At 42.4% G+C, this 13,706-nt stretch overlaps 1 protein-coding gene across 1 annotated transcript in view; it reads right to left on the reverse strand.

Moving 5' to 3' along the window:
- DNAH8 (dynein axonemal heavy chain 8) overlaps positions 1-13,706 on the reverse strand; it is a 263,341-nt gene that overhangs the window by 115,223 nt on the left and 134,412 nt on the right. The window contains exons 49-55 of the mRNA XM_036414990.2: positions 12,028-12,274; positions 11,663-11,904; positions 11,432-11,572; positions 9,871-10,108; positions 7,510-7,652; positions 6,942-7,076; positions 6,323-6,445 (exon numbers count right to left, since the gene is read on the reverse strand). Coding sequence (XP_036270883.2) covers positions 6,323-6,445; positions 6,942-7,076; positions 7,510-7,652; positions 9,871-10,108; positions 11,432-11,572; positions 11,663-11,904; positions 12,028-12,274 — 1,269 coding nt within the window. The remainder of the gene's footprint in view (positions 1-6,322; positions 6,446-6,941; positions 7,077-7,509; positions 7,653-9,870; positions 10,109-11,431; positions 11,573-11,662; positions 11,905-12,027; positions 12,275-13,706) is intronic.

The following is a 13,706-nucleotide window of genomic DNA, read 5'->3' on the forward strand; positions in this document are numbered from 1 at the left end:
TATGGGGAGTAGGGAGGTTATAGCTCTCAAGACATAAGGAAAGAGTTTAAGGACATGAGAAAGGAAACCACTCAAATATCTAGGCCCCTCTGTCTTAGAGCACTAGTTAAGTATACAATTTTACCTATATGTTCCCAAAAATTCTAGTTTAGCACTTCAAAGTAGGGATTCAGGAATCTGTATTTTAACAACTCCACCAGGTGATTCTAGTCATGAGAAAAGTTTGGGAAACACTGATCTAGGGGAAGAGCATTGCAGGCGGATTAAACAGTTAGTGAGAGGCTGAGCGGGCATCATATCCAGTGTGTACAAGGCTCAATAAATGTGGCTGGAGCAGAGTCACGGGGAGCTGAGGTCAAACAGGATAGGGCCTTTGAGTCACGATAAGAATTCTGGCATGTGTATTCTGTAAGTCTCATGGAGGACTTTGAGCAGAGGATTGTGTCATGCTATGGCTCACATTTTAACTGATTTCTGATTTGAGAATAGATTGAGAGGGGCAAAGGAAACAGAAGCAATGAGGAGACATTTGTAATGGTCAAGAAGAGAGAGTAGTCTGCGCAGGTATTAGCAATGGAATGGATAAATCTTGGATATAGTTTGAAGATAGAGCCAACATGATTCCCTGAGAGATTGAATTGTGTTGCTATTTTTTTGAGATAGAAGAGCAGGTTTAGGGAGTAAACAGGAATTTGGCTTTGGAGAGGACATGGTAAGGTTGAAATCCAACCAGACATTCCTGGATACATGAGCCTAAAATTCAGGAACTCTTCAGTTTATAGATGATATCTAAATATGCTGCCACTCTCCTCACCTTTTAGGAACTGCTGAAAGATCTGTGGGCCTGGGAACCCAACCAAATGGGGGAGAAGAGGAGAAAGAAAAGGGGAAAAGCTTCCCTGGCCTGAGGATGACATCTGCATAGACTCGCATGTTGGGTATACACGGTCTAACTGGGCCAGAGACTTCCAAGTCTTAACTGTGCTTTGATCCTTGAGTAAGCTCTAAGGACCTGGAAGAAGAAAGCTCAAAACCTGTCTAGATGAGGGCACATCCATCCTAGGCTTCATATAATTTTCAAAGGCAATGACCTAGCTAGCAGCTAAAGACACACAGAAAACAAGATAGTTTGAACCTGAACACAAACTATTAAAACCACAGAGAGCAGAAACAGAACCACATAGACCCCCATATGCTGGAATTAACAAGAACAGAAATTAAAACAACTGTGCTAAACATGTTTAAAAGAAATAGACAACAAATTTAAGAATATTTGCAAGGAGTAGGAAATTATTAAAAATGACAGCATTTTTTTTTAAAAGAAAAGAGAATCAAATAACTAAAATTAATGGACTTTTGAGTATGTCAAAAATAATTTGACAGTAGATTGGACAAAGTTGAGAAGAAAATTTAGGAAGTGGAAAACAGAAAATTATCTAGAATGTAATTATTATAAAGCTGGGGTGTATAGAAGAGAATTACAGAAACATAGAGGGCAGAGAAGAAAGATTAAGAGGGAGATTAAGAGTTTAAGAAGGAGATTCGCTGGCCATAGTGGGCATCATACCGACTGGTCATTCTGGTCATTATGGCATTCCAATCATTGGCTTTTTTAATATATATAGATATTTTAAAATACGTTTTTATTTATTTCAGAGAAGAAGGGAAAGGAGAAGAGAGATAGAAGCATCAATAATGAGAAACATTGATCAGTGGCCTCCTGCACAGCCCCAACTGGGGATCAAGATGGCAACCTGGGCATGTACTCTGACCAAGAATCAAACTGTGATCTAACAAAAATCAGAGCAGAGATAAACGACATAGAGACCAAAGAACCAATACATAAGATCAACAAAACCAAGAGCTGGTTCTTTGAAAGGATAAACAAGATAGATTAACTTCTAGCCAGGCTAACCAAGAAACAAAGAGAGAGGACTCAAATAAACAAAATCAGAAACGAAAGAGGTGAAATAACAACAGACGCCGCTGAAATACAAAGGATTGTTACAAAATACTATGAACAACTCTATTCCAACAAACTGAACAACCTGGAGGAAATGGGCATTTTCCTAGAAAAATACAACCTTCCAAAACTCAATCAGGAAGAATCTAAAAATCTCAATAGAACAGTGACTTGGGAAGAATTGAAACAGTCATCAAAAAGCTTCCAGCAAACAAAAGCCCAGGGCCAGATGGCTTCACAGGATAGCTTTACCAAACATTCAAGGAAGAACTAAAACCTATCCTCCTCAGACTATTCCAAAAAATCCAAGAGGAAGGAACACTTCCAAACTCCTTCTATGAAGCCAGCATCACCCTAATACCAAAACTAGATAAAGACAACTCAATGAAAGAGAATTACAGGCCAATATCCCTCATGAACATAGATGCCAAAATCCTCAACAAAATTCTAGCAAATCGGCTCCAGCAGAACATCACAAAGATCATACACCAGGACCAAGTGGGATTTATTCCAGGAATGCAAGGATGGTACAATATCTGCAAATTAATAAATGTGATACATCACATAAACAAATTGAAAGATAAAAATCATATAGTCATATCAGTTGATGCAGAAAAAGCATTTGATAAAATCCAACACCCTTTCCTGATAAAAACTCTCAACAAGGTGGGAGTACAAGGATCATACCTCAACATAATAAAAGTTATATATGATAAACCTACAGCCAACATCATACTCAATGGGCAAAAACTAAAACCATTCCCTCTAAGAACAGGAACAAGACAGGGATGCCCACTATCGCCACTCCTGTTTGACATATAGTACTGGTAGTACTAGCCATTGCAATTAGACAAGAAGAGGAAATAAAAGGCATCCAAATTGGAAAAGAAGAAGTAAAGTTATCCTTATTTGCAGATGACATGATATTGTACATAAAAAAAACAAAAGACTCCATTAAAAAACTAATTGACTTAATAAATGAATTTGGCAATGTAGCAGGATACAAAATTAATGCCAAGAAATCTATGGCATTTCTATACACGAACAGTGAACTTACAGAAACAGAGACTAAAAAAGCAATTCCATTTATCATCACTACCAAAAAAAATTAAGATACTTAGGAATAAACTTAACAAAGGAAGTAAAGGACCTATATGGGGAAAACTACATAACACTGAAAAAAGAGATAGAGGAAGATGTAAACAGATGGAAGAACATACCATGTTCATGGATTGATAGAATCAACATCATCAAAATGTCCATACTTCCCAAAGCAATCTATAGGTTCAATGCACTCTCCATTAAAATACCAACGGCATATTTCACTGACCTAGAAAGAACTCTCCAAAAGTTCATTTGGAACAATAAAAGACTCCGAATAGCCACAGCAATCCTGAGAAAGAAGAGTAAAGTAGGAGGGATCTCAATACCAGACTTCAAGCTGTATTACAAAGCCACTGTTCTCAAAACAGCCTGGTACTGGCACAAGAACAGAAATATAGATCAATGGAATAGAATCAAGAACCCAGATATCAACCCAAATCACTATGCTCAATTAATATTTGACAAAGGGGGCACGAATATACAATGGAGTCAAGACAGTCTCTTCAATAAATGGTGTTGGGAAAATTGGACAGATACATGCAAAAGAATGAAACTAGATCACCAACTTACACAATACACAAAAATAAACTCAAAATGGATACAGGACTTAAAATAAGACGGGAAACCATAAAAATACTAGAGGCATCCACAGGCAGCAAAATCTCAGACATATGCCAAAAGAACTTCTTCTCTGATACTGCCCCTAGGGCAATGGAAGCTAAAGAGAAAATAAACAAATGCGACTACATCAAAATAAAAAGCTTTTTTACAACAAAAGAAACCATCAACAAAACAACAAGAAAGCCCACTGTGTGGGAGAACATATTTGCAAATGTTATCACTGATAAAAGTTTAATCTCCAACATCTATAGACAGCTTTTAAATAAAAGGAAGATGAATGATCCAATTAAAAAATGGGCAATGAACCTAAATAGAATATTTTCAAAAGAAGACAGAAGGAAGGCCAAGAGGTACATGAAAACATGCTCCAAGTCACTAATTATCCAAGAGATGCAAATCAAAACAACAATGTGGTACCATCTCACACCTGTCAGAATAACCACCATCAACAAATCAACAAATGACAAGTGTTGGCAAGGTTGCGGAGAAAAAGGAACCCTCGTGTACTGCTGGTGGGAATGCAGACTGGTGCAACCACTGTGGAGAACAGTGTGGAGTTTCCTCAAAAAACTGAAAATGGAACTCCCATTTGACCCAGTAATCCCACTCATAGGAATATATCGCAAGAAACTAGAAACACCAATCAGAAAGGATATATGCACCCCTATGTTCATAGCAGCACAATCTACAATAGCTAGAATTTGGAAACAGCCTAGGTGCCCATTAGCAGATGATTGGATCAAAAAACCATGGTATATCTACACAATGGAATACTATGCTGCCATAAAAAAGAAGGAATTCTCATCATTTGCAGCAACCTGGACAGAATTGGAGAACATCATGCTGAGTGAAATAAGCCAGTCAATGAAAGAGAAATACCATATGACCTCACTTATTTATGGATGATAACATTATAAACTGAAGAACCAAAAGATAGATATAGAGACAGTAAAGCAACAAGCAGACTGTCAAATTACAGCGGGGAGGATAGGGAGATCAACCGAAGTACTTGTATACATGCATATAAGTACAACCAATGGACACAAAACTCTGGGGAGGGAGGGTATTTATGGGAGGGGGGGATAATGTTAAAATATGTACACATATAATAATTTAATTTAAAAAAATAAAAATAATAATAAATAAATTAAATTAAAAACAAAACAAAACAAAAAACTGTGATCTCCTGATTCATAGGTCGACACTCAACCACTGGAATCAGGAGAGGGATCATGCTACAGAGTGGACGTGGTGATCAGAGAATAAAATGCTTGCAATTGAGTTAATGAGGGAGTTGCACTGATGACAAAGTGTAGAGCATGGCTGCAAGAAGGCGTCCTTCAGACAGGGTGGAAGGCATGCTCTGTGGGGAGGCCAGGACAAGGAACTAAGAGGCCAAGATCATGTGTGTCGGTACTGATATCACCAAGAAATATGAGAGCAGGCTGCATAATTTGCAGGGCCCGGGGCAAAATGAAAATGCAAGGCTCCTTATTCAAAAGTTAAGAATTTTGAGATGGTGACAACAGAGCATTAAACCATGTGCGACAGGGACAGTACTGCACTACATGACAGAGTGAGAGATCGGGAACTGAGCCCTTCAGGGAGAGAGGGGTGATGGCCTGACGGGCTTTCAGCGGGGAGGGCAATGAGAAGCGAGGAGGACATCCCCTCACCTCCAGGCCTGGGTTCAGCTTGAGAAGTCTGCAGGGAAAGCGGCACCTGGGTTCTCAGAGAAGTCACATTTACGGTGGATTTTGTGAGGAGCCTTGGCTTCCAGGGGCCCACAGGAAGGCAGGGGAGGTAGGTAGATGAGGTCGAAGAGGGCAGGACTGTCTGGGCATTATTCTCAGGGTGCGCACAGACCTGAGCACGGACACCCCATTGGTGTCGTCTTGGGTGAACTGGGATAGAGGGCGGGATGGGATGGGTCCAGGCCGCTCCAGGTGGAGGCTGCTGATAAGGCAGTGTGTGGAGGTAGGAGAGAGATGTTGGGATCCCACAAGGAACACGCAGAATTCTAGAAGCATCAGTGAGTTTCTCTAACAGGGAATGGCTCTGGGATTGGCAGGTAATCACGACTAGAACAGTGGTATGGGGCACATTTATATTTTTTTAAGTCAAGAACTCATTTGGAGAGTGTGCAGAGTAAGACTTAGTAAGACTAAACCCTGAGGAAAGGAAGAGAGGAGCCAGAACATGAAGTCAAGTAGCCAGAGAGTCAGGAGGGCGTGTTGCTGAAAACCGCAGGGCAATTTCAAGAAGGGAGAATGTCAACTCTAATGAGAAATCAAAAGAGACTAAGAGTGATTACGAGGCTTAGTAAGATGAAGGCGATGGACATTTTTTATATATAACTAAAAATACTGATTCAATACCACCTATAGGCGATGTATATGGTATATTTTTTTAATGCTCACCTGAGCATATGTTTTTATTGATTTTAGAAAGAGAGGAAGAGAGAGAGAGAGAGAGAGAGAGAGAGAGAGAGAGAGAGAGAGAGAGAGAAACATCAACCGTTGCCTCCTTTAAGTGCCCTGACAGGATCAAACACACAACCTTTCTGGTGTATGGGATGATGCTTCAACCAACCAAGCCACTGGTCAGCACCTATAGGAGCCATTTCAGTCATACCTGGTCTCCCCATTCATTAATGACAGGCATATTAATATCATCAATAAATATAGTCATTTTTCTGCCTCCTGGTGGCCCATATGTGCTTCCCATTCGCTTATCCACATAGCTTTCAATTGTTCTCTGGAAAAGAGGAAATGATTTGTCTCATGCATCAGATCTCAAGCTACATTTCTAAAAATAATGAGCATATTTTCCAGAGTAGAATACTATTTAATATGCATAAATATCATTATTAAAACATATATTGTGAATTTTTAAAAGTAAGTTATTAGAATGTTAATTATTAATTTATGTCTAAAGAGATATATTCAGAAGTCCAGCTTCAGCCTCAATATTAGGCTATTAATCCAAATTTTAGGCTATTAACCAATATTAGATTATTAACCCAAATATGCTATTTGGATTTGGCTTTAATCTCAGCCTTAGGGAGGTTAGATAGCTGAATGCAAACAAGCAACTCTCTCTCTCTCTCTCTCTCTCCATATATATATATATATAAATGTGTGTGTATGTGTGTATAATACATGTCAATGTTTTAGATGCATATACATTATATCATAGCCACAACTTAAACATGTATTTAATGTTTATTAATTCAGCAAACGAGGAGTTTTACCTGAAACATTATTGGTTCCGTGGCAGATGAAAAGTTTAGACATTTGGATAACTGTATTTCAGGATCATATTTCTTCAAATAGGCCTTAATCATTACAGTTTTTGCAGTTCCCTGCTCTCCTGTGAGCAAAACAGCCTGCAATCACAGGATAATCACAGTGAAAGGTGTTATGTTTAGTTTTAAATATCTTATGGCTCAGGTGGCCATGCTTTCATTCTATAAATTACTACAACTCATTTTTTAGAACTACATTTACACAAAAATGTATCCTAGCTAGCTGCGTTAAATATTTGAATGTAAAATGTACACCGTGTAAGTGCTGGGAGGAAATATGGGTGGCTACTCTCGGGACCACGGGGTGCGGGAGGACTGTCCTCAGCTGGCGGGGGCCACAGTGCAGAGGAGACTGAGTTGAGTGCATCCTGGGACCTGGGCTTCATTTCCCAAACGTGTTTCTCTGACTGCCCCCAGCCCGTGGTGCTGGAATTTACATTTTCCACCTGCAGTGTGTGGGAAAGGATGTGTTTCTTACATGGTTTGCAATCATCTAAGAAACTATCAAACTTACTTTATTTTGTTTTGCAATGGTGTCTATCAAAAAATTTGTCCTAATATTGTCAACATTTGGAACCAAAATTGATGAATACTCTGGAATACTGTCAGTGGGATAAAAATATGGCTGAAGTTTCTTATTCCAGTGCTCCCAATCACCTATGCAGGAAGTAAAAATTCATCACCATAAAACTGCATTCTTCGAGAGTAATGAGAATACAAAAATGCAAGTGATATAAATAATCAACAGAATCATAAAAACATTTTCCTAAAACATGTTAACATATCTGCTTACCTAATCTAACTTCTTCTCTAATATCTAAGCTGATGTTTGCTTATCTAATATATGTGCCATTTGGTGAATTTGTTTTCCTTTCTTACAAAAGTTTTCAATTGCTAAGTCATTCATCCAGAGCACATGTGTCAAACACAAGGCCCGCGGGCCAAATCTGTCCCGCCAGACCTTGCAATGTGGCCCGCACCGCGCTGTCATCACTGCACTCCGCTGCGTTTCCATCACAATGTCAGTTTATGACTGTTCAGTAAACCATTCGGCCCGCGATTTAGGCTGGATTTTAGATTTTGGCCCCTTCTCTGATTGAGTTCGACACCCCTAATCCAGAGGAATCGGGCCTGAAGTGCAATACAAATCAGCTGGAGGTGAAACCAATGAGTTGTGCGTGTCCTGTTGTGTAGGAAAGCCACATCCACAGAAAGGATGAGAAAAACCACAGAAAGGATAACTGTAGAATTGGTATCACTTCATCCTTAACGATCTGGTAGAATTCACCAATGAGGCCATCTGACCCTGGAGTTTTCTTAGCGAAAAAGTCTTACCCGCAAATCACAATTTTTTAAGTAGATAGAGGAATATTTAGAGTGTCTATTTTCTTCTTGATGATGCTTGGCAGTTTTTTATCTTTCAAGGAATTTGTCCATTTCATCTACACTGCCAAGTGCATTTTCATAATGTTGCTTCTAATGTTCATTTCTTGTTTTTGTTAATGTCTGTAAGATCTGTAGTGATGAGTTCCCTCTTCCATTCTGGACAACGGTGAGTTATGTCTTTTCTTTCTCCCCCTGATATCGCTAGTGAGAGATTTATCAATGTTATTGATCTTTTCAAAGAACGTCTTTGGTTGGGCTCTGGATTCTAAGAGATTTCGTATCTAGATTCAAGGATACATTTAATTTTAGTTTACATTTTGAATGAGACTTTCTTTTTATCATCCCAAATCTAATCACATACTGTAAAAGTATTGGTCATTCTGGATAAAGACGGCCAGCTGGAAAAAAAAAAAAAATCATGTACCTCAGTCTCTATATAAAGGCCCTTTAAAATACTAAGTTTCACTTAATCTCCATTTTCAAATGATTCCCTTACCCTCAAATGTGCCTGGTGTCCCCTAAGTCCAGGCAGCCCTGTGTTTGACACTTTCCAGCCAATAATTCTTCAGTCCTTGACCAGTGACCAGTGTGGGGTCGGTGCAGCTGTCTAGCAGCGTGACTTTGGGAAGAGGGCCTGCAGCCGTGTTTCTGAAGCAGACTTACAAGCAGCCTTCCTGTTCTTGCCTCCCCCTTTGCCCCCGTGTCCAATGCCTGAGCCCTTTGAAGGTTCTGTGACATGCACCACATTGTTTCATAACTTTCCCACTGCTGGTGTGGGGCTTACCTTTGCCCAGGTGCTCAGTCAACTGCCACTTACCTTTCTGCTTTCTTGCTTTCAATATGAAATTATTGCAGTCTACTCTCCTGTTCTTTTGAGTTTGTGCATTAAAAAAAATAACCTTTGCTGTTTCAGGGTTTTAGAGAGAATCGAGGCAAATACAGTTTTGAGGAAGCATGACTTCTCTTCTCTGAGACTTGGAAGAACTGGGAGTTGGGCTCCGGATAAAGGCACCAAGCACAAGGGCATTTCTTTTACAGGGACGTGAGCTGGCTCCTGCCACCCACGGGCGGCAGGTCTGCTCCATGTCAGGTGGACCCACCTGTTGGGTTCACTCTCTACTTACTCTGACATTTCCAACGGGGAAGTTGTGGGATCGATCTGTCCCGGCGTCGTGAAGACCCTGTGTTCCCTACACTGCTGCCTTTCCTTGCCAAGCATTAGAAAGTAGGTGATGTAAGAGGCAATGCCAACTTATTTATGCCAGATGTCCCTTAGGCCACTCCAAAAGAAGTCGACCGTCGCCATACCAGCTCCCAGCGTGGCCAGCATGCAAATGTATACTATTCTTTGCATCTATTACCTCTTAAATGTATTAGCAGTGATGTTACTCATAACTGGTTTAATATTTCCCCATAGAAGCATGGAAGTTTACATTTTTCCCATTTTTAAAAATGTCATTTCATTTCAGGTCGGAGTCACTCTGCTTACCATAATCGGTAACATAAAACTCATACATGGTGTAATTTGCGCCTTTAGGTATTTCTGGTAAGGACAGCTTGCTCTCATGGTGTCTCATAAAGGCTTCAAGCTTCTCCCTGCTCTCCAATTCCAGAAGAGCCCCTATGCTCCACATGAGGCCAAACACAAATAATTTATGGAGATGCTCAACACACGAAATTCCACCTTCTTCCTTGGAGGGGATTAAGCCTTCCAGAAGATTGAGAGACTGAAAATATTTAAAATACAACAAATTTTTATATTTAAAACCTTAAGTAAAAAAACTTTAGATGATACTACATCTAGAAGAAGGGGACGAGAAAACAAATGTGTGTCCACCTAGTGCTGGGTCACCGCCCAGCAGCCACCAGCAGGCAGAGGGAAAGCGGTCCTGCCTCAGGCCACGTGGCCTGCAGGAAGGATGCTGACCCGGGACCGGGCGGTGAGGTTCCTACTCCCAGCTCAGGGCTCTCACCTGAGGTTCCGCTTCCTGACCTGAAACTCGGGAAGCCTACACTGGCTGTTTTCTAGTTTCTGGTTCTAAAGTTTGGTTGCTGCAAGTTTCTAGACCAAAGATTTTCTTTCTTTTCACATTTTGCAGGGCTCCGCAACCCGTGGGCCCAGCAGCCAGCCACCTGGCGGGCAAGTAAAGTCTCACTGAAACCCAGGCACGTCCATGCATGTGCAGTGTCGGGCTGCTTTTGCAGTGCAGCAGCAGAGCTGAGCAGCTGAGACAGAGCGTTGTGCGTGTGTACTAGCTGCTCCTTTAAAAATGTGTGCCCACTCCCCTTCGGCTTCAGAAAGAAATAGATCTACAGGAAATATCTTACAAAAACAAAATATCTCCACTTCTGTTATGCGTTTTAAAGTAATTCCTAAATATTTATTTTGGCCTTACATATTCTCTCTAACCTACCTTCCCTTGCTGACGGACGCTCCTCGCACTAAGAATCACACACTGGAATGGGTAAGGGAGGATCACCTGTGGACTAGAATCAGGGGATCCCTTAAAAGTCTATGCTTAATTCTTTTTTCCCCCCCTAAAGACTAATAAGGAAAACTGAACACGGGGGGGGGTGGGGGGGGAGAGTGTGGAATATATTAAAAACTGCCTGGAGAATTGTCTCCAAGTCCCCCTATCTGCTATCTGCTAAGCCTGCTCAGCCAAGATGGCATCCGGGTTTTCCCGATTGCCAGCAGCTCCTTCCTAATTCTCCTGTAGAGCTGCGAGCTTTATTTATCTGTCCACTCTCCTTATGGAACACACTTTCTGGTAAGGTCACCAAGCTTGACGATAGGAAAGAGAGTTCATTCCTCTCCCATGCCCCCAACTACCTCCCCCTGGGAAGTGAGAGTAACGGAGAGAGGGCAGTGAGGGCATTGCCGAGGCTGCAGCAGGAACGCGACTTTGTGGAGCCCTCACAGCCACAGGATAAAAGCATGTCCATGGACTCACACCGGTCCTATTTCAGATGCCTCTGCACTACAACCGAGTAGGAAAAAGAACGTCCAATCTAATAAACAAAAAATATACAAAAATAGAAAAACATACTTGCACAATGTAGTTGCACTCTAGGAGCTGCATTTTGGGGTTGAGGCTCAGTTTCATGTATGTATACGCATCTTCAAATATCTTGTCGTACAGACCCTGGAACACAGTGGCCTCCTGCACAGTGCGCTTCTTCAGCCAGGCCTGGGGCACAGGGGCAGGGGCCGCAGGTTAGGAACGCGGAGGCCGGGGGCCACAGCCCAGCGGTGCCCAGGCCTCCTGGTGCCCACCCACCTGCAGAATGGGCTTCCAGCTGAGGGCGGAGCTGCTGATGTAGACCATGCCCATCCTGGACACCGTGGCAGGCGAGGCGTTCTCGATGTTGTGGACCTCGAACAGGAGCTTGCAGTTGGGGGACATGGGGATGCGATCCCCGTTGGCCAGCGTGAGCGTCTTGTTGTCGTCCAGCACGGAGTTCAGGTTCTCGATCCAGATGGCATCCACGGGGCCATCTAAGATCAGGAAAATGTTCTCACCTGCCAAGAATTGCAACAGAAAATTAAGCAAACAACTGTTCCTACACACTGGTGGTGGGGCATTTGGGAGGGGTGGGGGTGGGGGAGAGAATCGATCACAAAGGGGCTTGGCTTTGCGTGTACCTTTCTTGGCTTTTAGCGTTTTCCTCCACAGCGTAGAAAAAATCCCGTCCGTCCAGTCGTTGGTGGCCGTGTCCAGTCTGCCAAACATCTGCGGCGCGGTGATGGCCTTGGGGTTCATGCGCATCTCGCGGTGGGGCCGGCCGCACTCGGTCTGCGCCTTCATCAGGATGGTGATGACCGTGGTCTTGCCCGAGCCGCTGGGCCCCAGGGTCATCAGGCCGTGGCGCACCAGCGACGTCTCGTACAGCTGGGCAGGGACAGGGGCGGTCAGCGGCGACGGGCAGCCCGCGGGCCTCTCCTGGCCGCACACAAGGAGTGCTGGCGTCAAAGACGCTTTAGTAATCACCCCAGTAAAGTGAGAGCATGGTTTTTAAAAATGTTTTGGGCTTGTTTTGTTTTGTTTTATCTTACTATAGGTGGGAAGTAAATTAGCACCGCGGTATAAAATATGTGATGAAGCAATGACAATGTGGAATTTGAGTTACGTTTTGGAAATAGTTAATTCAGGCTCTAGATGTTGCTTCTCAAACCTCGTGATTTTATTCCTTGTGATTTTGTTTTGCTGAAACCTATGGAGCAGTTTTTTGTTTTTTGGGGTTGTTTTCTTTGTTTTGTTTTGTTTTGTTTTGTTTTGTTTTGTTTTTTTGTGTGTGTGTGTTTTGTTTGTTTGTGTTTTGTGTGTGTGTGTGTGTGTGTGTGTGTGTGTGTGTGTGTGTTTTCACTTTCTCGGCGTGCAGTGTGGTGGTATCGCCCCCTGATGGTGGAAAGCAGCAACACACCCCATCCTGGGAGGATCCAAGTGGCACAGCTGGATTCCCTGAAGCATGGTTTGAGATGAGGGTTCCTGCGCCAGTGATTTACTCTGAGAGTGCTCTGAGGAGAAACTGAGGGGGGAGCGAGGGAAGGAAAAGCAAGACAGGAACGAGAGAAGCCCAGCACGGGGTGACAAAACCCCAGGCCTGGCACTGCAGCTTGCTGCGCCTGCCCCTCCAGTTCTCCAGAGGGGGGAGGAGAATGTGGGTGAATGTGCTAGAATTACACAAAAATGGCGACATACAAAAAAGTGGACAGTGTCTGTGACGACATCCTGTCCATTATTTTGTTAATAAAAATAAGTCAGAGGTCCCAGAGCTGATCAGAGGTAGAATTTGCCTTCTCCTAAAAGTCAAATAGAAATGTATTACTACTTAGCCCACAGGTCCAAAGCAACTGAGGCAGTGGCCATGGCATCCCACATCAGAGTAATGTTATTGATATAAAAAATGAAAACAGTGCTCAGTACACTGTATCCATATCAGACAGAAAATTATGTTCTCCCAGAAATTAAAGAGTTTTAAATGGTTTCCCATACTTGGATGATAACAAATACTTAAACTTTTAAACGTTAAGTATTTTCTTGCAAGAGCTGGGTCTGTTTCTGGTACTTCTTATAATCTGGCAGAAACACTAAGTTAAAATAAGAGTTTTAATTCTGAAATGCGGTTTTTAACGCTCCCCACTATTTCAGCTCCTTCGTATTCCAAAATCGCTGGAAAATACCCCCAAAGCAGGAAGCTCAGAGAGGTTTAATCCCGCCACTGCGACAGCTCCGTGCCACTGCTGACAAAGTGGCTGTCGCAGCGGGTGCAAGGTGATGCACACAAAGACGCCAGGAGTGCAGGCAAAGACTCGAGCATCAG

This window comes from Pipistrellus kuhlii, unplaced genomic scaffold, assembly GCF_014108245.1.
Source record: "Pipistrellus kuhlii isolate mPipKuh1 unplaced genomic scaffold, mPipKuh1.p scaffold_m20_p_5, whole genome shotgun sequence".
In the NCBI taxonomy this organism is placed as follows: domain Eukaryota; kingdom Metazoa; phylum Chordata; class Mammalia; order Chiroptera; family Vespertilionidae; genus Pipistrellus; species Pipistrellus kuhlii.